We start from the raw sequence: 23,724 nt of genomic DNA, 5'->3' as shown, positions 1-23,724 counted from the left end.
TATGCTGCACCACTCTGCCAACAATTATCTTGGTTCCCTAAAGATTTTTAAGGTAATACAGACTTGCCAGCTTTTGGCTAGTCAGTACTACCGACGGTGATCCGCCGCCGGCAAAAGGGTCCATAATCTGCCAACTTCATCCCACCTCATGGCAGATGCAGCCCTGAATGCATTATGACGCGATCGTCGTTGCACGTGTGAAAGGGGCCACACAACAAAATAGTTGAACCTCACCACCTGATTTAATTATAGAAGCATTTCAGAAGCACTGAAGAATGGCCAGTGTGCAGATAAAAAAGCAATTCTGACCCACATGTCCACTGTCTTGAGATGGGCAGTTTTTTTATTTGTAGCCTTGTTTGCACAAGTTTTTGACTCAACTGTTTACTTATGTTTAGAAACCAAAAGTACATCATGTCTGTGCTGCAGTTTGTCACTGCGCCTCACTGCACCCACAAACACATAAATAAGAATATAATACAAGTGCTAGAAGACAATGCAACAGATCACAAGGCAGAAAAAAGTCTGTTTCCTTAGAACATCTATTGTCACAAAGCTTCCGACCATGTATAAATCAGAGGCTCAAAGTCAGGAAGCCATCAGAACCAGCAAAAGCTTTCCAGGATGGTGAGTGTCTTCTCTTCTCCACACACATTACATTGTAATTATAGAACTAGTAATTTACCTACCACTATACAAAGAATGCTATACTTCTTTTACTACATTATATGTTCATTTTCAGTTATTTAATTTTTTTAATGATTTTTAGATATAATGAACAGAGGTTCCATTCTGTTACAATATGGTGGCACAATGGCTAAGGTACTATGGCAGCTGAGTGGTTAACAATTGGAGTTTCCACTGTCACATTTTAAAGCAACATTATAACATACATGTATGTCAGGAAGGTCCCCTGTTTTGTTGATTGGCAGAGGTGGGGTAAATTCATTGTAGGACCTCCATTTATATTTTTTCCTTTCCCAGTCCAGATTGTGTGGGAGCACCAGGGGTCCCAGTATATAGAGGTAAAGGCTCACTGTTTTGTATCATATACTCATTAGGCACAAGACTTAGTGATATTGGTACAAATGTTTAAGTCCAAGTTATTCTCTTTAATATTGTTCCACTATATATAGTTTGCCCGGTTGTGTGAGACACATATGTGGCACAGACATTTCTTCAAGCAGTTTGCACCAGAAAATTGACGCACCTCCCTTAGTAAATGTGCTCCATAGAGTGATGCCTTTGGGGAAGTTTCAAGTTATCTTTATCTTCTCATCAGTATAGAGGAGCAGAGAAATACTGTTATACTTATTTATTGAATACTAGGATATACATAGAACCATGTTTCATGTCAATCTATTCTCAAATTCTATCTATATATAAGTGCAACACCCCTGCCGATGTATAGGCAAGGGAGTGCTTGCAAATAAGGCCCTTTACCTGTAGGACCCTTCTAGGGGAGTCTGATTAACTCACCTGTAGGGTAATGCAGTCAATTAAGGTAATTAGCAACTGTAGATACTGCCTGTGCTGGCAAGGGTTAAGTTTTCTAATGTTATTAGCCGATTTTGTTATTATTCCTTTATGTGAACTGGAGTGTGATTGGAGAGTGAGTCACCACCTGACCAGGTTTAATAAAACTCCTGGAGAAGAAGAGGGAAGTATTCTTGGAACCCAGCTCTTTTACAAGGGAGACCTTAGAGCACATGCTCTTACCACAGGCCTCCTAGGCCCCAGCTCTCCTGGAGAGCACATATTCTAGAACACACTGAGTGACCAGAGACAGTGTCTGTGCACCACTAGCACAGACACACAGCTAATCCCAGGACAAGCTGCAGCATCCATATCTGGACACAGCTACATCCCAGCCTGGATCTACTTGGGGAAATTCATCAGAAGTATCTGAGAGCAGAATTGTTCTAGTTGCCCATGGCAACCAATTAGAGCTCAGCTTTCATTTTGCCACAGCGGTTTATACAATTTAAAGCTGAACTCTGGCTTCCATGGGCAACTAGAGCAGTTTTACCTTAGACACTTCTGATAAATATTTCTATTTTGTTTTAAATGCTGAAATGTTGGTTATGTAACTTTTTTTGTGTGTGTGTTTCAGAAATTTCTTGTGGCATTCGCATTTGGTGCTGGAATCTTTGTGGTTTTATGTGATGCAGATTGTTTCCTAAGTGATCCAAAACTTACAGAGGGTGAAACCCCTACAGGTTAGTACTAAGGTTTTGTGGACTAGTATCCACACATGCTTTGTCCTGCCTTGAGCTGTGGTTTAGATTTAAAGCCTGCATTATGTACATTTTTAACCCCATAGCGCAATAAGACGTACCTGTACTTTTTGTTGAGCATGAAGGAGTATGAAGTGGGCTCAGGGGCTGAGCCCTCTTCATACTCACCGGGTGCTTGCTTCACAGTTAAGCAAATACCCGTAGCTAACACCCGTGATCTCCTCCACCTCAAACACCAAAGTGGGATAATTTATCACGGATCGTGCGTGTTAACTAGAGATGAGCAAACATACTCGTCTGAGCTTGATGCTCGTTCGAGCATTGGCGTACTCGAAACTGCTCGTTGCTCGGACGAATACTTCACCCGCTCGAGAAAATGGCATCTCCCTTAGACGTCAATAGCAGTGGTTGGCTGGCCAGATCAGGTGACCCTGGAATAGACTAGCCCATGCCCCCGCTGCACGGATCATTCTGTGTCTGGATGCCGCTAGGGAGAGAGCCCAACAGTCCTTCTTAGGGCTACAATAACGTTTTATTTTCCTTTTTTTTGGTTTGCTTGTGGCTGGGCTTGCTGATATTAGTAGTGCAGCTAGTACCATATTGTGAGTAATTTGCAGGGAGACTTGTGTTTAGCTCTTAGTGACACACATATCCACCTCAAACACCGAAGTGGGACAATTTATTAGGGGTTTGATTTGAATTAGGCAGAGTCTGCTGATTTATTTTTTTTTACCTTTATTTCTTTTTATAGCTCAAAATCCAGTTGTGTGCTGTCAGTGTAGGTTAGAAACTAGCCATAGCAATAGGATAGCATCGTTTTGTTTAAAAAAAAACACAAAAAACACAAAAAAAAAAAATTTGAAGTTTACACTTTAATTTTGAAAATGTTTAACCCGAGGGCTAGGGGTAGAGGACGAGGGCGTGGACGTGGGCGTCCAACTACTGCAGGGGTCAGAGGCTGTGGTCCTGGGCGGGGTGAGACACCACCTGCTGATGAGGGAGCAGGGGAACGCCGCAGAGCTACACTCCCTAGGTTCATCATGTCTCAAGTTACTGGGACTCGTGGTAGAGCACTGTTGAGGCCAGAACAGTGCGAAGAGTTGATGTCGTGGATTGCGGACAATGCTTCTAGCCATTTGTCCACCAGTCAGTCTTCCACGCAGTCCACCCATGTCACCGAAATCAGCACTCCTCCAGCTCCTCCACCTCAGCCTCCTTCCCCCCAGTCTGCCCCCTCCCAGCAAAATTTGGCATTTGAAGCGGCATACTCTGAGGAACTGTTTTCTGGACCCTTCCCACAGTCACAAACCACTTGTCCGGTTGCTGCTGAGCAATCTTCTGATGCCCAGGTTTTCCACCGGTCGCAGTCTGTGGGTGATGATGACATTATTGACATAGTGGAAGAAGTGTGTAAAGAGGTGTCGGACGATGAGGAGACACGGTTGTCAGACAGTGGTGAAGTTGTTGTCAGGGCAGGAAGTCCGAGGGGGGAGCAGACTGAGGGATTGGAGGATGATGAGGTGACAGACCCAAGCTGGGTTGATAGGCTGGGTGAACACAGTGCTTCTGAGACGGAGGCGAGTCCTATAGCAGAACAGGTTGGAAGAGGCAGTGGTGGGGCCAGACGGAGAGGCAGGACCAGAGCTGGTGCATCAGCGCCAAATGTTGCCCGTAGTCAAGCTCCCGTGGCGAGGGCTAGATTTTCAAAAGTCTAGAGGTTCTTTAAAGAAACACCGGATGACCGACGGACTGTGGTGTGCAACCTTTGCCAAACCAGGATCAGCAGGGGTTCCACCACTACTAGCTTAACTACCACCAGTATGCGCAGGCATATGAATGCTAAACACCCCACTCAATGGCATCAAGCATGTTCACCTCCGGCCGGGCACACCACTGCTCCTTCCCCTGTGTCATCTGCTAGTCAGCCCCCTGCCCAGGACCACGGCCCAAACACCTCCCGTGCGAAAAACCCATCTTCGCCTCCACGATCCGCCACAGCATCCACCAGCGTTCAGCTCTCCATACCCCAGACGTTGGAGCGCAAAAGGAAGTATAGCGCAACCCACCCACACGCCCAAGTCCTCAACGTCCACATCTCCAAGTTGCTTAACCTAAAGATGCTGCCCTATAGGCTGGTAGAGACCGAGGCCTTTCGAAACCTCATGGCGGCGGCCGACCCTTGGTATTCGGTCCCCAGCCGCCACTACTTTTCCCGATGTGCCGTCCCAGCCCTGCACAAGCACGTGTCAGAGAACATCATCCGTGCCCTGACCAACGCCATTTCTGACAAGGTCCACCTGACCACGGACACGTGGACGAGTGCTGCCGGGCAGGGCCACTATATATAGCTGATGGCACATTGGGTTAACTTGGTGGAGGCTGGGACCGAGTCTGACCCTGGGGCTGCTCATATACTGCCGACGCCGAGGATTGCGGGTCTACCTCGGTCCAAGTCTCAAAGGCCTACTATGCCTCCTCCTCCTCCCACCCCTCCTCCACCTCCTCCTCCAAATTACCATCCATGGGCATGGCGCCATCAGTCGGTAGCTCTAGGCACAGCAGCAGTGCCGTCGCTAAGCGACAGCAGGTGGTGCTTAAACTGCTGAGCCTAGGCGATAAAAGGCACACCGCCCAAGAACTATTACAGGGCATCACGGCGCAGACTGATCTGTGGCTGCCACCGCTGAACCTGAAGCCAGGCATGGTTGTGTGTGACAACGGCCGTAACCTGGTGGCGGCTCTGCAACTCGGCAGACTGACACATGTGCCATGCCTGGCCCATGTGTTAAATCTCATAGTTCAGCGTTTCCTCATGACATACCCCAATCTGTCTGATTTGCTCACGAAGGTGCGCCGCATCTGTGCGCATTTCAGGAAGTCCAGCACAGATGCTGTCACTCTCAGGGCAGTGCAGCGCCGCCTCCAACTGCCCGCTCACCGACTGTTGTGCGACGTGCCCACGAGGTGGAATTCAACATTAACCATGTTATCCAGAGTTTACCAGCAGCGCAGAGCGACTGTAGACTGCCAGATGTCAACTTCCACCAGAACTGGTGGTCAGGTCAGTCAGCTTCCTCAAGTCTACAATGAGGAGTGGACGTGGATGTCTGATATCTGTCAGGTGCTGAGTAACTTTGAGGAGTCAAAACAGATGGTCAGTGGCGATGCCGCCATCATCAGCCTCACCATCCCGCTGCTTGGCCTGTTGAAAAACTTTCTGGTCAGCATGAAGTCGGAAGCTTTGCGCTCGTCACAAGAGACGGGGGAAGAAGATTCCCTTGTTGATAGCCAAAGCACCCTGAGGTCTGTTTCTCAGCGCATATCAGAGGAGATGGAGGAGGATGAGGAGGAAGAGGAGGAGAATGTTGGCGAGACAGAAGAGGGGACCATTGTTCAGTCCTTCACTGTTCAGCGTGTATGGGCAGAAGAAGAGGAGTTGGAGGAGGAGGAAATGGGCAGTCAGGCCAGTGAGGGGAGTGAATTCTTGCGCGTTGGGACTCTGGCGCATATGGCAGATTTAATGCTAGGCTGCCTATCCCGTGACCCTCGCGTTCAAAGAATTTATTCCAGCACCGATTACTGGGTATTCACTCTCCTGGACCCACAGTACAAGCAAAATCTTTCCACTCTCATCCCTGGAGAGGAAAGGAGTGTGAGAATGCATGAATACCAGCAGGCCCTGGTGCACAAGCTGAAACAGTATTTCCCTTCTGACAGCGCTAGCGGCAGAGGGCGTACTTCTGCGGGACAAGTAGCAAGGGAGAGTAGGCGAGCAGGCAGCTTTTCCAGCACTGGCAGGGGTACTCTTTACAAGGCCTTTGCCAGTTTTGTCACCCCAGCAAGACACTGTCACCTGTCCCCAGTCTCGGCAGAGTAGGGCTGATCTTTACAGAAAGATGGTGAGGGAGTACGTAGCTGACCATACCATCGTCCTAAATGATCACACAGCTCCCTACAACTACTGGGTTTCAAAGCTGGACATGTGGCACGAACTGGCGCTGTACGCCTTGGAGGTTCGTACCTGCCCTGCCGCTAGCGTGTTGTCTGAGCGGGTTTTCAGTGCAGCTGGTGGCATCATCAACGATAAGCGTACACGCCTGTCGACTGACAGCGCTGACAGGCTGACGCTTATCAAGATGAATAAAGCCTGGATTTCTCCGGATTTTCATTCTCCACCAGGTGAAAGAAGCTCAACCTGAATAATGTATGCACTCCACCTCCTCATTGTCCTCCTTCTCCACCTCTTTGTACACTAAAGCATAGGAAACTGGCTATTTTTTGTATTTAATTTTTCTGGAGGGCCACCTACCCGGTCCTCTGTTTTAAGCAATTTTTGGGAGTGCCACATACAGGCACTCAATCTATTTAATTTTTCTGGAGGACCACCTACCTGCTCCTCTGGTTTGAAAACTTTTTTGGACTGCCACATACAGGCACTCAATTTATTTAATTTTTCTGGAGGACCAACTACCTGCTCCTCTGGTTTGAAAACTTTTTTGGACTGCCACATACAGGCACTATCCAAATTAAATTGTCTCCATAGCAGCCTCCACAAGTCGTCTTTTTAGCTGGCTCCACACATTGTCTCCATTGCTACCTCCACGCGTCATCGCCATAGCTGCCTCCAAAAGTCGTCCATATAGCTGCCTCCATACATGGTCTCCTTATCGAACGAACTTTGTCAGGCAGAATTTTGGGTTGTTTTCATGGCTTCCACATCAAACTTGTTAACTTTGTTGCCACCCTGCTGTGTAATCCACAAAATATACTGGCAAACTTTTATCATTTACCGATATTATTTCAGCGCTTCTTGCGCATCGGTTTATATTCCCCTCACCCGCCATATCCTAAACTTATAAGAACGCTACTACACTTGATCTTATACAAAAGGTTCTTAGAAGTGCTGTTTGGGGAGTAGCCTAGAGACAGGGGCTTGGATTGGCGAAAGCTCGCCTGGCAACAGAGCGCCAGCTCCATCTCAAGATCCAACTAACATAGTTTTAACTGCAGCACCTTTAGTCTACTACTAGTTCACTGCCTCCATACATGGTCCCCTTATCAAACGAGCTGTGTCAGGCAGAATTTTGGGTTGTTTTCATGGCTTCCACATCAAACTTGTTAACTTTGTTGCCACCCTGCTGTGTCATCCACAAAATATACTGGCAAACTTATATCATTTACCGATATTATTTCAGCGCTTCTTGCGCATCTGTTTACATTCCCCTCACCCGCCATATCCTAAACTTATAAGAACGCTACTACCCTTGATCTTATACAAAAGGTTCTTTAAAGTGCTGTTTGGGGAGTAGCCTAGAGACAGGGGCTTGGATTGGCGAAAGCTCACCTGGCAGCGGAGCGCCAGCTCCATCTCAAGATCCAGCTAACATAGTTTTAACTGCAGCACCTTTAATCTACTACTAGTTCACTGCCTCCATACATGGTCCCCTTATCAAACGAGCTGTGTCAGGCAGAATTTTGGGTTGTTTTCATGGCTTCCACATTAAACTTGTTAACTTTGTCGCCACCATGCTGTGTAATCCACAAAATATACTGGCAAACTTTTATCATTTACCGATATTATTTCAGCGCTTCTTGCCCCATTTTTTCAAAGTAAACGCTTCTGGACCCAGGCCCATTTTGGGTGGGGAGGAGCCGAGAGACGGGGGCTTGGACAGGCGAAATCTCGCCTGGCAGTGGACCGCCAGCTCCATCCCAAGATTAGGCAGCCTCAGAGGCATCCATGCATGCTGCCCCTGCTGTTTCCTGTCCATTTTGCCTCCACGATCCTCCACAGCGTCCACCAATGTCTCATTTTAACTCTCTATACCCCAGACGCTGGAGCACGAGAGGATATGCAGCACATCATCCCCTTATCAAACGAGCTGTGTCAGGCAGAATTTTCGGGTGTTTCACCAGATACATAGTGGAACTCGGCCCATCTGTCGCCGCCATGCTGGAGACCTGAAGTTGCAATCATAGCAGCGCAAAATGAATGCCCCATACTGTCGCTCTTAATCATGGAAGTCGTCTCCATGGCTGCCTCCACATGTCATCCCCTTATCAAAAGAGCTGTGTCAGGCTCATTTTTCGGGTGTTTCACCAGATACGTTATGGAACTTGGTCACTATGTCGCCACCATGCTGTGTTATCGACTAAATATACCGTCAACCTTTTGTTCACATAGGAAATCATTTCACCTCCTTTGGTGAAACCTGAGTCCATTTAGGGTATGTCGCCATGAGACTCTCTAGCCTGCCACTGCTGCCGCTGCCTCTGCGTGCCGTCCCCTATAGTGTCAGGGTCAATTATTGCATGTTTTAGATGCTATCTAGCCTCATTCGGTCACTCTGTCATGGCCATGCTGTTGCCCATAATTTTGGCATAATAGTGCGATTAAGCAGCCTCAGAGGCATCCATGCATGCTGCCCCTGCTGTTTCCTGTCCATTTCCGTGGTGTTTCCATCCTTTTCTGAGATTCCCAGGTGTTTGGCCAAGCTTTCCTGTGCAGAGCCTTGGTCCCCTTGAAAAATGCTCGAGTCTCCCATTGACTTCAATGGGGCTCGTTATTCGAGATGAGCACTCGAGCATCGGGAAAAGTTCGTCTCGAATAACGAGTACCCGAGCATTTTAGTGCTCGCTCATCTCTAGTGTTAACCCTTTAATGGTCACCGGCAAAGCTGCGATTTGCACATTGTAATAGATGGTGTACAAAATCCCCATATACTGCCATACTATGGTATGGCAGTATATGGAAGGATCAATTAGACAACCGAAAGTTAAAGTACCCTAGGGAGTCTGAAAAATAGTAAAAAATAAAAAATTTTTAAAAATTCAAAATTCAAATCACCCCCCTTTCCCTAAAAGTCATACAAATATAAATAAACAGTAAAAATCATAAACACATTAGATATCGCCACGTCCAAAAATGCCCGATCCATCAAAATATAATAAAGTTTTTTTCACTGTGTTTAACCCCGTAACGGAAAATAGTGCCCAAAGTCGCAAATGGCATTTTTTTGCCATTTCTAAAAATATAAAAAGTGATCAAAAGGTTATACAATCCTAAAAGTAAAAGCATTGATAAGTTGCAAAAAATGACACTACCCACAGCTCTATACACCAATGTATGAAAAAGTTATTAGCGCAAGAAGACAGCAAAATGAAGAATTTTTTTTTTGTACAGGAGGTTGTAATTTTTGTAAATGTATGCGAACATTGTAAAACATATACAAATTTGGTATCCACGTGATCATATTGACCCAATGAATGAAGCAGACCTGTCATTTAGGGTGCCCAGTGAAAGATGTAAAATCCAAGCCCACAAGAAATGGCTCAAATGTGTTTTTTCAGCATTTTCACTGCATTCAGAATTTTTTTCCCGCTTCCCAGTATTAGGCATAGAACATTAAATACCAACACTATAAAGTGCAATTTGTTACGCAGAAAACAAGCCGTCACACAGCACTCTACAAGGAAAAATAAAAAAGTTAAGAAGTTCAAAAGTCAAGATTTTTGAAGGAGGGGAGTGAAAAATAAAGATGCAAAAACAAAAAAGGTGAACGTAAGGAGGTGAGAAAAGAGGAGTGAAAAGATAGATTTTAGAGGTAAAAGTTTATAGTAGTAGATTAAAGTTGCTGCAGTTAAAACGATGTTAGTAGGATCTTGGGATGTAGCTGGCGGTTTGCTGCCAGGTGAGCTTTACCTGTCCAAGCCCCTGCCTCTAGACTCCTCCCAACCCAAAATGGACCTGGGGACCAGAAGCGTTTACTTTGAAAAAATTATCATTTTCAAAGCAGGCGGGGACTACAAACAGCATTTCTAAAAACCTTTTATGTAAGATCAAGTGTAGTACTATCAAGTATTTGGCCTGTTTATGGCGGGGGAGGGGAACATAAAGAGATGCGCAAGTAGCGCTGAAATAATATCGGTCAAAGATAAAAGTTTGGCGGTATATTTTGTGGATAACACAGCAGGGTGGCGACAAAGTTAACAAGTTTGATGTGGAAGCTGTTAAAACAACCCATTTTGCCGGACACAGCTCGTTTGCTAAGGGGATGATGTATGGAGGCTGCCATGCGGACGACTTTTGGAGGCAGCTATGGAGACGACGTGTAGAGGTAGCAATGGAGACGACGTGTGGAGGCAGCTATAAAGACGACGTGTGGAGGCTGCTATAAAGACGACATGTGGAGGCTGCTATAAAGACGACGTGTGGAGGCTGCTATGGAGACATTTAAATTTGGATAGCGCCTGTATGTGGCAGTCCAAAAATGTTTTCAAAACAGAGGAGCGGGTAGGTGGCTCTCCAGAAAAATTAAATAGATATAGTACTATAGCTAGAGCCAGTTGGCCCTGGCAAAAAATAGCCAGTTGCCTCTGCTTTAGTGTAGTGTAAGAGGAGGAGGAGGAGTGCATACATGAGTGCATACATGAGAATTATTCAGGTTGAGCTGCTTTCACCTGGTGGAGAATGGAAACCATGAGAAATCCATGCTTGATTCATCTTGATAAGTGTCAGCCTGTCAGCGCTGTCAGTCGACAGGCGTGTACACTTATCGTGATGATGATGCCATCAGCTGCACTGAAAACCCGCTCTGACAAAACGCTAGCAGCAGGGCAGGCAAGAACCTGCAAGGCGTAAAGCGCCAGTTCTGGCCAGATGTCCAGATTTGAAAGCCAGTAGTTGTAAAGAGCTGTGTGATCATTTAGGACGATGGTATGGTCAGCTACGTACTCCCTCACCATCTTTCTGTAAAGATCAGCCCTACTCTGCCGAGACTGGGGACATGTTATAGTGTGGGGTGACATAAAACTGGCAAAGGCCTTGTAAAGCGTACCCCTGCCAGTGCTGGACAAGGTGCCTGCTCGCCTACTCTCCCTCGCTACTTGTCCCACAAAAGTACGTCCTCTGCCGCTAGCGCTGTCAGAAGGGAAATAGTGTTTCAGCTTGTGCACCAGGGCCTGCTGGTATTCATGCATTCTCACACTCCTTTCCTCTCCAGGGATGAGAGTGGGTTGTACCGTGGGTCCAGGAGAGTGAATACCCAGTAATCGGTGCTGGAATAAATTCTTTGAACGCAAGGGTCACGGGATAGGCAGCCTAGCATGAAATCTGCCATATGAGTCCCAACGCACAAGAATTCATTCCCCTCACTTGCCTGATTGTCCATTTCCTCCTCCTCCATTTCCTCTTCTTCTGCCCATACACGCTGAACAGTGAAAGACTGAGCAATGCTTCCCTCTTCTGTCTCGCCAACATTCTCCTCCTCATCCTCCTCCACCTCCTTCGATATGCGCTGAGAAACAGACCTGAAGGGCGCTTTGGCTATCAACAAGGGAACATTGCAGGGGGATCTGTGTGGGGCACATTGCAGGGGAATCTGTATGAGGCACATTACAGGGGATCTGTGTGGGGCGCATTACAGGGGGATCTGTATGAGGCACATTACAAGGGGATCTGTGCAGCCTTAAAGTATTTTGGGAGAGTGTTAGGGGCAGCAGCAGGACAACACTGTCAGGGTGCAGTCACAAGTTGCAGTTACAACTGCATCACAATCAGCTTTAAGGTGGTTTTAGGTGCAGTTTTGTTACTTTAACAAGTGAAAGACATCAACTGAATGGGTGAATTTGAGATTAAAGGGGAAACCTGCTCTACAAATGTCTTTCACTTGATAAAATAACAAAACTGCACCTAAAACCTTCTCAAAACTGATTGTGATGCAGTTGTAATTTTGGAGAACCAAGATTTCGGGACTATGAAGGACATAAGATGTCTGTGCGGTGAACTCCACAGGAAGTAGACGTGGTGATGCCGGGCCTAAGGGTGGTGGCACATGTGGCGTTTTGATCCAGGTTTTAGTCCGTCTTTTGAAAACGCATCCGTTTTTGTCAGTTTTTAATTAAGATAATTGGGAAAACCGGACAAAAATGAATGCGATTTTAACAGACTGAAAATGCTTGAGAAAAAACGGGTTCAAAACGTCACGTGTGCCACCATCCTAATAGTGAAGTGGACATGTCACCTGCAGTCTCTGGATGTAAGTCAGGATTTCTCTGGTGTTTCTGTAGCTGTATACACCCTCAGTAAAGTTGTTATTGGCACAACCAAGTGTGAGGGGGTTAAGTACAGGAGGGGGCATTACTGAAAGTGTGATACACATGCATTAGCGCCCGTGCCCCGGATCTTTTCCCACCCTAGCAACGCCCATGTTAACCCCATATACGAAAGCCATTTTCTGCTGCTGGGGCACTCAGGAGCTTTTTTGCCACAGGTCATTAATATGAGCTCTGAGCTTTGGTTACTATAGGCAATGAGTATAAGACAGCTTATATGTGAGGTAAAATAGATAGAGAAAGAGACAGAAACAGAGACCATCAAAGACAATCAGAGACCATCAAAGACAATCAGAGACCATCAAAGACAATCAGAGACAGAGAAATCAGCGACAGACAGATAAAGTCAGAGAGAGAAAGAGAGATAAAAATCAATATGGAAGAAAGGAGAACCGCGGCACTCACCGGAGATTTCTTCAGCATTTATTCAAACAAACACAGGTGGTACAGGACGCCGGCATGCGGCAAGGCGGCAGGCCGTTAAGCGCTGAACAGCGCTTCCTCTAGCCTCTGACCAGAGTGCCGCGGTTCTCCTTTCTTCCCTATTCACCTGTGATGACTGCATTGCCACGCTGAGAACCTCCGTTGTCTTCACGTCCCTGCAGTGGATACCAGCCATAAAACTCCAATAGTGGTCCAATCACGCTTAGGACTTTAACCCCTTATCACCGACTCTAGTTTTCAGCTCAATGACCAGACTCGATTTTTGAAATCTGACATGTCTCACGATAATTGGTTATAACTTCGGAACGCTTTAACATATCCGGGTGATTTTGAGAATGTTTTCTCGTGACACATTGTACTTCATGTTAGTTATAAAATTTAAGTGATACGTTTTGCGTTTCGTTCTGAAAAAAAGTGAAAATTTGGCAAAAGTTTGTAAAAATTCTTCATTTTCCAAGTTTTAAATGTTCTGGTTTCCAGACAAGATGCAAAACTACCCAAAAAGTTTGATAATTAACATTTACAGAATATCTGTTTTATGTTGAGATGATATTTTATGCTTCCGGTCATTTTTCTAGGATGTTATGAGGTGCAGAACTTTAGGTGCGATTTTTCTTATTTTCATGAAAATTGCCAAAACTCACATTTTGAGGGACAACTCAGCTTTCAAGTGACTTTGAGAGGCCTAAATAATAGTAAAACCCCATAAATTACCCCACTATAGAAAGTTCACCCCTCAACATATGTAAAACAACTTCTATTAAGTCCATTAACCCTTTAAGTGTTTCATATGGGTTAAAAAATATGGACCTGCGATTTAGAAACTATAGAATTTTTTTGGAAATGCATTCATTTAGGCCAAAACTGACATTTTCAGAATAAATTAAATGATGAAACGCACTGCAACGCTTGATGCCCAATTCCTCCCGAGTGTACTGATACCACATATGTGGTGGTAAACTGCTGTACGGACGCACGGCCGAGTATAGAATGAATGGAGGCGCCATTCACTGCAGATTTGTATTGTCACATTGTACAACCTATAAATTTTTATTTTTTTTGGTAATGCGAACATATGAGGGCTTATTTTTTATGGGATGAGATACAATTAGAGATGAGCGAACACTAAAATGCTCGGGTACTCGTTATTCGAGACGAACTTTTCCCGATGCTCGAGTGCTCGTCTCGAATAACGAACCCCATTGAAGTCAATGGGAGACTCGAGCATTTTTCAAGGGGACCAAGGCTCTGCACAGGGAAGCTTGGCCAAACACCTGGGAACCTCAGAAAAGGATGGAAACACCACGGAAATGGACAGGAAACAGCAGGGGCAGCATGCATGGATGCCTCTGAGGCTGCTTAATCGCACCATTATGCCAAAATTATGGGCAACAGCATGGCCATGACAGAGTGACAGAATGAAGCTAGATAGCATGTAAAACATCCAATAATTGACCCTGACACTATAGGGGACGGCATGCAGAGGCAGAGGCAGCGGCAGCAGGCTAGAGAGTGGCATGGCGACATACCCTAATTGGACTCAGGCTTCAAACCAATGGGTGTCAGAGAGGAACCAAAGGAGGTGAGCAAGAAGCGCTCAAATAATATCGGTACATGATAAAAGTTTGCCAGTATATTTTGTGGATTACACAGCAGGGTGGCGACAAAGTTAACATGGAAGCCATGAAAACAACCCAAAATTCTGCCTGACACAGCTCGTTTGATAAGGGGACCATGTATGCTTACAGTTCATGCCAGTCGCTGCACTGGCTGCCAGTCTCCTTTCGAATACAGTTTAAAATAATAATAACCCTCATCCATAAAGCTCTGTATAATGCTGCACCCCCCTACCTCTCCTCTCTTATCTCAGTCTATCGCCCAACCCGTGCTCTTAGATCCGCCAGTGATCTTAGATTAACCTCTACCCTAGTGCGGACCTCCCACTCGCGTCTCCAAGACTTCTCTAGAGCTGCACCAATTCTATGGAATGCTCTGCCCCGGACTATCAGACTAATACCTAACCTCCAAAGTTTCAAACGTGCTCTTAAAACCCATTTCTTTAGGCAAGCCTATAACACTCATTAACTGCATGAAGTTTTAACTCTTCTACTAACCCGTCCTGTGTCGTCCTCCCATCTGTTATCCAGCAACCAACAGGCACCAGACTTCTCTGCAGTCCCATTCACCCTGGACCTGGTATATAAGATGACGGCTGAGTGGTTCAAGCGACAGCAATTCCATTTATTATATTTTTTTCTATTCCCTAAGAAGAATGGCTTGACCATTAAATATTCTTTTACCTCATGTTACCCCATCATCTTCATAAACCGTAAGCTCTGGCGAGCAGGGACCTCACTCCTGTTGTTCCATACAAATGTTGTGCTCTGTTACATTACATTTGTATTTGTTTCCTATGATTTGTAAAGCGCTACAGAATATGATGACGCTATATAAATAAAGATTATTATTATTATTATTATGGAGGCAGTGAACTAGTAGTAGATTAAAGGTGCTGCAACTATGTTAGTTGGATCTTGGGATGGAGCTGGCGCTCTGCAGCCAGGCGAGCTTTTGCCAATCCAAGCCCCTGTCTCTAGGCTACTCCCCAAACAGCACTTCTAAGAACCTTTTGTATAAGATCAAGTGTAGTAGCGTTCTTATAAGTTTAGGATATGGCGGGTGAGGGGAATGTAAACAGATGCGCAAGAAGCGCTGAAATAATATCCCTAAATGGTAAAAGTTTGCAAGTATATTTTGTGGATTACACAGCAGGGTGGCGACAAAGTTAACAACTTTGATGTGGAATGCCCTGTAATAGCTCTTGGGCGGTGTGCCTTTTATCGCCTAGGCTCAGCAGTTTCAGCACCGCCTGCTGTCGCTTAGCGACGGCACTGCTGCTGTGCCTAGAGCTACCGACTGATGGCGCCATGCCCACGGATGGTAATTCGGAGGAGGAGGAGGTGGAGGAGGGGTGGGAGGAGGTATAGTAGGCCTTTGAGACCTGGACCGAGGTAGGCCCCGCAATTCTCTGCGTCGGCAGTATATGACCAGCCCCAGGGTCAGACTCGGTCCCAGCCTGCACCAAGTTAAGTGTAGTAGCGTTCTTATAAGTTTGGGAAATGGCGGGTGAGGGGAATGTAAACAGATGCGCAAGAAGCGCATGATGCGCATGGAGCTGGCGCTCCGCTGCCAGGCGAGCTTTCGCCAATTCAAGCCCCTGTCTCTAGGCTACTCCCCAAACAGCACTTCTAAGAACCTTTTGTATAAGATCAAGTGTAGTAGCGTTCTTATAAGTTTAGGATATGCCGGGTGAGGGGAATGTAAACAGATGCGCAAGAAGCGCTGAAATAATATCCCTAAATGGTAAAAGTTTGCCAGTATATTTTGTGGATAACACAGCAGGGTGGCGACAAAGTTAACAACTTTGATGTGGAATCCATGAAAACAACCCAAATTTCTGCCTGACACACCTCGTTTGATAAAGGGACGATGTATGGAGGCAGCTATATGGACGACTTTTGGAGGTAGCAATGGAGACAACGTGTGGAGGCTGCTATGGAGACAATTTAATTTGGATAGTGCCTGTATGTGGCAGTCCCAAACATTTTTCAAACCAGAGGAGCAGGTAGGTGGCCCTGCAGTAAAATGGAATAGATTGAGTGCCTGTATGTGGCAGTCCCAAAAATGTTTCAAACCAGAGGAGCAGGTAGGTGGCCCTGCAGTAAAATGGAATAGATTGAGTGCCTGTATGTGGCAGTCCCAAAAATGTTTCAAACCAGAGGAGCAGGTAGGTGGCCCTGCAGTAAAATGGAATAGATTGAGTGCCTGTATGTGGCAGTCCCAAAAATGTTTCAAACCAGAGGAGCAGGTAGGTGGCCCTGCAGTAAAATGGAATAGATTGAGTGCCTGTATGTGGCAGTCCCAAAAATGTTTCAAACCAGAGGAGCAGGTAGGTGGCCCTGCAGTAAAATGGAATAGATTGAGTGCCTGTATGTGGCAGTCCCAAAAATGTTTCAAACCAGAGGAGCAGGTAGGTGGCCCTGCAGTAAAATGGAATAGATTGAGTGCCTGTATGTGGCAGTCCCAAAAATTTTTCAAACCAGAGGAGCAGGTAGGTGGCCCTCCAGTAAAATGGAATAGATTGAGTGCCTGTATGTGGCAGTCCCAAAAATGTTTCAAACCAGAGGAGCAGGTAGGTGGCCCTGCAGTAAAATGGAATAGATTGAGTGCCTGTATGTGGCAGTCCCAAAAATGTTTCAAACCAGAGGAGCAGGTAGGTGGCCCTGCAGTAAAATGGAATAGATTGAGTGCCTGTATGTGGCAGTCCCAAAAATGTTTCAAACCAGAGGAGCAGGTAGGTGGCCCTGCAGTAAAATGGAATAGATTGAGTGCCTGTATGTGGCAGTCCCAAAAATGTTTCAAACCAGAGGAGCAGGTAGGTGGCCCTGCAGTAAAATGGAATAGATTGAGTGCCTGTATGTGGCACTCACAAAAATTGTTTCAAACAGAGGACCGGGTAGGTGGCCCTCCAGAAAAATTAAATGCATGAAGTACTATAGCAAGAGCCAGTGGGCCCTGTCAAAAAATAGCCATTTTCCTCTGCTTTACTGTACAAAGAGGAGGAGAAGGAGGAAAATGAGGAGGAGGAGGAGTGGATCAATTATTCAGGTTGAGCTTCCTTCACCTGGTGGAGATTGGAAATTCTGAGAAATCCAGCCTTTATTCATTTTAATAAGCGTCAGCCTGTCAGCGCTGTCAGTCGACAGGCGTGTACGCTTATCGGTGATGATGCCACCAGCTGCACTGAAAACCCGCTCGGACAAGACGCTAGCGGCAGGGCAGGCAAGAACCTCCAAGGCGTACAGCGCCAGTTCGTGCCACATGTCCAGCTTTGAAACCCAGTAGTTGTAGGGAGCTGTGTGATCATTTAGGACGATGGTATGGTCAGCTACGTACTCCCTCACCATCTTTCTGTAAAGATCAGCCCTACTCTGCCGAGACTGGGGACAGGTGACAGTGTCTTGCTGGGGTGACATAAAGCTGGCAAAAGCCTTGTAAAGCGTACCCTTGCCAGTGCTGGGCAAGCTGCCTGCTCGCCTACTCTCCCTCGCTACTTGTCCCGCAGAACTACGCACTCTGCCGCTAGCGCTGTCAGAAGGGAAATACTGTTTCAGCTTGTGCACCAGGGCCTGCTGGTATTCATGCATTCTCACACTCCTTTCCTCTGCAGGGATGAGAGTGGAAAGATTTTGCTTGTACCGTGGGTCCAGGAGAGTGAACACCCAGTAATCGGTGCTGGAATAAATTCTTTGAACGCGAGGGTCACGGGATAGGCAGCCTAGCATGAAATCTGCCATATGCGCCAGAGTACCAACGCGTAAGAATTCACTCCCCTCACTGGCCTGACTGTCCATTTCCTCCTCCTCCAACTCCTCCAACTCCTCTTCTTCTGCCCATACACGCTGAACAGTAAAGGACTCAACAATGGTCCCCTCTTCTGTCTCGCCAACATTCTCCTCCTCTTCCTCCTCATCCTCCTCCACCTCCACCTCCTCCGATATGCGCTGAGAAACAGACCTGAGGGTGCTTTGGCTATCAACAAGGGAATATTCTTCCCCTGTCTCTTGTGACGAGCGCAAAGCTTCCGACTTCACGCTGACCAGAGAGTTTTTCAACAGGCCAAGCAGCGGGATGGTGAGGCTGATGATGGCGGCATCGCCACTGACCATCTGTGTTGACTCCTCAAAGTTACTCAGCACCTGACAGATATCAGACATCCACGTCCACTCCTCATTGTAGACTTGAGGAAGCTGACTGACCTGACTACCAGTTCTGGTGGAAGTTGACATCTGGCAGTCTACAATCGCTCTGCGCTGCTGGTAAACTCTGGATAACATGGTCAGTGTTGAATTCCACCTCGTGGGCACGTCGCACAACAGTCGGTGAGCGGGCAGTTGGAGGCGGCGCTGCGCTGCCCTGAGAGTGGCAGCATCTGGGCTGGACTTCCTGAAATGCGCACAGATGCGGCGCACCTTCGTGAGCAAATCAGACAGATTGGGGTATGTCTTGAGGAAACGCTGAACTATCAGATTTAACACATGGGCCAGGCATGGCACATGTGTCAGTCTGCTGAGTTGCAGAGCCGCCACCAGGTTACGGCCGTTGTCACACACAACCATTCTCGGCTTGAGGTTCAGCGGTGCCAGCCACAGATCAGTCTGCGCCGTGATGCCCTGTAATAGCTCTTGGGCGGTGTGCCTTTTGTCGCCTAGGCTCAGCAGTTTGAGCACCGCCTGCTGTCGCTTAGCGACGGCACTGCTGCTGTGCCTAGAGCTACCGACTGATGGCGCCGTGCCCACGGATGGTAGTTCGGAGGAGGAGGTGGAGGAGGGGTGGGAGGAGGAGGAGGCATAGTAGGCCTGAAACACCTGGACCGAGGTAGGCCCCGCAATCCTCGGCGTCGGCAGTATATGAGCAGCCCCAGGGTCAGACTCGGTCCCAGCCTCCACCAAGTTAACCCAATGTGCCGTCAGCGATATATAGTGGCCCTGCCCGGCAGCACTCGTCCACGTGTCCGTGGTCAGGTGGACCTTGTCAGAAACGGCGTTGGTCAGGGCACGGATGATGTTGTCTGACACGTGCTGGTGCAGGGCTGGGACGGCACATCGGGAAAAGTAGTGGCGGCTGGGGACCGAATACCGAGGGGCGGCCGCCGCCATGAGGTTGCGAAAGGCCTCGGTCTCTACTAGCCTATAGGGCAGCATCTCCAGGCTAAGCAATCTGGAGATGTGCACATTAAGGGCTTGGGCGTGCGGGTGGGTTGCACTATATTTGCGTTTCCGCTCCAGCGTCTGGGGTATGGAGAGCTGAACGCTGGTGGATGCTGTGGAGGATCGTGGAGGCGACGATGGGGTTTTTGTGGCAGGGTCCTGGGCAGGGGGCTGACTATCAGCTGACACAGGGGAAGGAGCAGTGGTGTGCACGGCCGGAGGTGAACGGGCTTGTTGCCACTGAGTGGGGTGTTTAGCATTCATATGCCTGCGCATACTGGTGGTAGTTAAGCTAGTAGTGGTGGAACCCCTGCTGAGCCTGGTTTGGCAAATGTTGCACACCACAGTCCGTCGGTCATCCGGTGTTTCCTTAAAGAACCTCCAGACTTCTGAAGATCTAGCCCTCGCCGCAAGAGCCCTCGCCACGGGAGCTTCACTAGTTGACACATTTGGCGCTGATGCACCAGCTCTGGCCCTGCCTCTCCGTCTGGCCCCACCACTGCCTCTTCCAACCTGTTCTGGTCGAGGACTCTCCTCCGTCTCAGAAGCACTGTGTTCACCCGGCCTCTCAACCCAGCTTGGGTCTGTCACCTCATCATCCTCCGATCCCTCAGTCTGCTCCCCCCTCGGACTTCCTGCCCTGACAACAACTTCCCCACTGTCTGACAACCGTGTCTCCTCATCGTCGGACACCTCTTTACACACTTCCACTACGTCAAGAAGGTCATCATCACCCACAGACTGTGACTGGTGGAAAACCTGGGCATCGGAAAATTGCTCAGCAGCAACCGGACAAGTGGTTTGTGACTGTGGGAAGGGTCCAGAAAACAGTTCCTCAGAGTATGCCGGTTCAAATGCCAAATTTTCCTGGGAGGGGGCAGACTGGGGGGGAGGAGGCTGAGGTGCAGGAGCTGGAGGAGTGGCGATTTCGGTGACATGGGTGGACTGCGTGGAAGACTGACTGGTGGTGGACAAATTGCTCGAAGCATTGTCAGCAATCCACGACATCACCTGTTCGCACTGTTCTGGCCTCAACAGTGCTCTACCACGAGTCCCAGTAACTTCAGACATGAACCTAGGGAGTGTAGCTCTGCGGCGTTCCCCTGCTCCCTCATCAGCAGGTGGTGTCTCACCCCGCCCAGGACCACGGCCTCTGACCCCTGCAGTAGTTGGACGCCCACGTCCCCGCCCTCGTCCTCTACCCCTAGCCCTCGGGTTAAACATTTTTAAAATGAGAGTTATAACTTTATTTTTTTTTTAACTTTTTTTTGTTTTTTTTTGTGTTTTTTGTTTTTTTTTGTGTTTTTTGTTTTTTTTTGAGTTTTTAAAACCAAACAATGCTATCCTATTGCTATGGCTATTTTCTAGCCAAGTATCAAAGCACACTACTATGCCAGATGAGATGACACTGAGTTAGTGCCTAATTGAAATCCAACCCCTACTAAATTTTCCCACTTCGGTCTTTGCTATGGATATGTGCGTCACTAAGCGCAGAACACAGCGGTCGCAAGTCTCACTACAAATTGCTCAGAATTGGCTAGTACATGCACTGCAGAAAGTACAGCCACCAGCAGATCAACCAGAAATCAAATATATAGAACGCTACTGTAGGCGTAAGTAAGCTCTTTGTATTCTCCTATGGCTATTTTCTAGCCAAGTATCAAAGCACACTACTATGCCAGATGAGATGACACTGAGTTAGTGCCTAATTGAAATCCAACCCCTACTAAATTTTCCCACTTCGGTCTTTGCTATGGATATGTGCGTCACTAAGCGCAGAACACAGCGGTCGCAAGTCTCACTACAAATTGCTCAGAATTGGCTAGTACATGCACTGCAGAAAGTACAGCCACCAGCAGATCAACCAGAAATCAAATATATAGAACGCTACTGTAGGCGTAAGTAAGCTCTTTGTATTCTCCTATGGCTATTTTCTAGCCAAGTATCAAAGCACACTACTATGCCAGATGAGATGACACTGAGTTAGTGCCTAATTGAAATCCAACCCCTACTAAATTTTCCCACTTCGGTCTTTGCTATGGATATGTGCGTCACTAAGCGCAGAACACAGCGGTCGCAAGTCTCACTACAAATTGCTCAGAATTGGCTAGTACATGCACTGCAGAAAGTACAGCCACCAGCAGATCAACCAGAAATCAAATATATAGAACGCTACTGTAGGCGTAAGTAAGCTCTTTGTATTCTCCTATGGCTATTTTCTAGCCAAGTATCAAAGCACACTACTATGCCAGATGAGATGACACTGAGTTAGTGCCTAATTGAAATCCAACCCCTACTAAATTTTCCCACTTCGGTCTTTGCTATGGATATGTGCGTCACTAAGCGCAGAACACAGCGGTCGCAAGTCTCACTACAAATTGCTCAGAATTGGCTAGTACATGCACTGCAGAAAGTACAGCCACCAGCAGATCAACCAGAAATCAAATATATAGAACGCTACTGTAGGCGTAAGTAAGCTCTTTGTATTCTCCTATGGCTATTTTCTAGCCAAGTATCAAAGCACACTACTATGCCAGATGAGATGACACTGAGTTAGTGCCTAATTGAAATCCAACCCCTACTAAATTTTCCCACTTCGGTCTTTGCTATGGATATGTGCGTCACTAAGCGCAGAACACAGCGGTCGCAAGTCTCACTACAAATTGCTCAGAATTGGCTAGTACATGCACTGCAGAAAGTACAGCCACCAGCAGATCAACCAGAAATCAAATATATAGAACGCTACTGTAGGCGTAAGTAAGCTCTTTGTATTCTCCTATGGCTATTTTCTAGCCAAGTATCAAAGCACACTACTATGCCAGATGAGATGACACTGAGTTAGTGCCTAATTGAAATCCAACCCCTACTAAATTTTCCCACTTCGGTCTTTGCTATGGATATGTGCGTCACTAAGCGCAGAACACAGCGGTCGCAAGTCTCACTACAAATTGCTCAGAATTGGCTAGTACATGCACTGCAGAAAGTACAGCCACCAGCAGATCAACCAGAAATCAAATATATAGAACGCTACTGTAGGCGTAAGTAAGCTCTTTGTATTCTCCTATGGCTATTTTCTAGCCAAGTATCAAAGCACACTACTATGCCAGATGAGATGACACTGAGTTAGTGCCTAATTGAAATCCAACCCCTACTAAATTTTCCCACTTCGGTCTTTGCTATGGATATGTGCGTCACTAAGCGCAGAACACAGCGGTCGCAAGTCTCACTACAAATTGCTCAGAATTGGCTAGTACATGCACTGCAGAAAGTACAGCCACCAGCAGATCAACCAGAAATCAAATATATAGAACGCTACTGTAGGCGTAAGTAAGCTCTTTGTATTCTCCTATGGCTATTTTCTAGCCAAGTATCAAAGCACACTACTATGCCAGATGAGATGACACTGAGTTAGTGCCTAATTGAAATCCAACCCCTACTAAATTTTCCCACTTCGGTCTTTGCTATGGATATGTGCGTCACTAAGCGCAGAACACAGCGGTCGCAAGTCTCACTACAAATTGCTCAGAATTGGCTAGTACATGCACTGCAGAAAGTACAGCCACCAGCAGATCAACCAGAAATCAAATATATAGAACGCTACTGTAGGCGTAAGTAAGCTCTTTGTATTCTCCTATGGCTATTTTCTAGCCAAGTATCAAAGCACACTACTATGCCAGATGAGATGACACTGAGTTAGTGCCTAATTGAAATCCAACCCCTACTAAATTTTCCCACTTCGGTCTTTGCTATGGATATGTGTGCCACTAAGAGCTAAACACAACGGTAGCAAGTCCCCCTGCTAATTCCTCACAAAATGGTACTAGATGCAAATTAAAATAAAAAAAGTAGAACGTTATTGTAGCCCTAAGAAGGGCTGTTGGGTTCTTTGAGAATCACTCTTGCCTAACAGTAAGCTAATAGAACACCCTAACGCTTTCCCTGACCAGCAGCAGCTCTCTCCCTAGCGGCATCCAGACACAGAATGATCCGAGCAGCGCGGGCAGCGGCTAGTCTATCCCAGGGTCACCTGATCTGGCCAGCCAACCACTGCTATCGACGTGTAAGGGTACCACGTCATGCTGGGTGGAGTGCAGAGTCTCCTGGCTTGTGATTGGCTCTGTTTCTGGCCGCCAAAAAGCAAAACGGCGGGAGCTGCCATT

General features: G+C 47.0%; 1 protein-coding gene across 1 annotated transcript in view; it reads left to right on the top strand.

The window, feature by feature from the left end:
• Positions 1–442: 442 nt before the first annotated feature.
• Positions 443–23,724, top strand: part of LOC140106370 (beta-microseminoprotein-like) — a 38,322-nt gene continuing 15,040 nt past the window's right edge. Inside the window, exons 1-2 of the mRNA XM_072130781.1 lie at positions 443–627; positions 2,114–2,219. Of these exons, the coding sequence (XP_071986882.1) occupies positions 625–627; positions 2,114–2,219 (109 nt within the window). The 5' untranslated portion in view covers positions 443–624. The remainder of the gene's footprint in view (positions 628–2,113; positions 2,220–23,724) is intronic.

The sequence above is a fragment of the Engystomops pustulosus genome, chromosome 11, assembly GCF_040894005.1.
Source record: "Engystomops pustulosus chromosome 11, aEngPut4.maternal, whole genome shotgun sequence".
NCBI lineage: Eukaryota > Metazoa > Chordata > Amphibia > Anura > Leptodactylidae > Engystomops > Engystomops pustulosus.
This window is presented reverse-complemented; position numbering and strand designations above follow the sequence as displayed.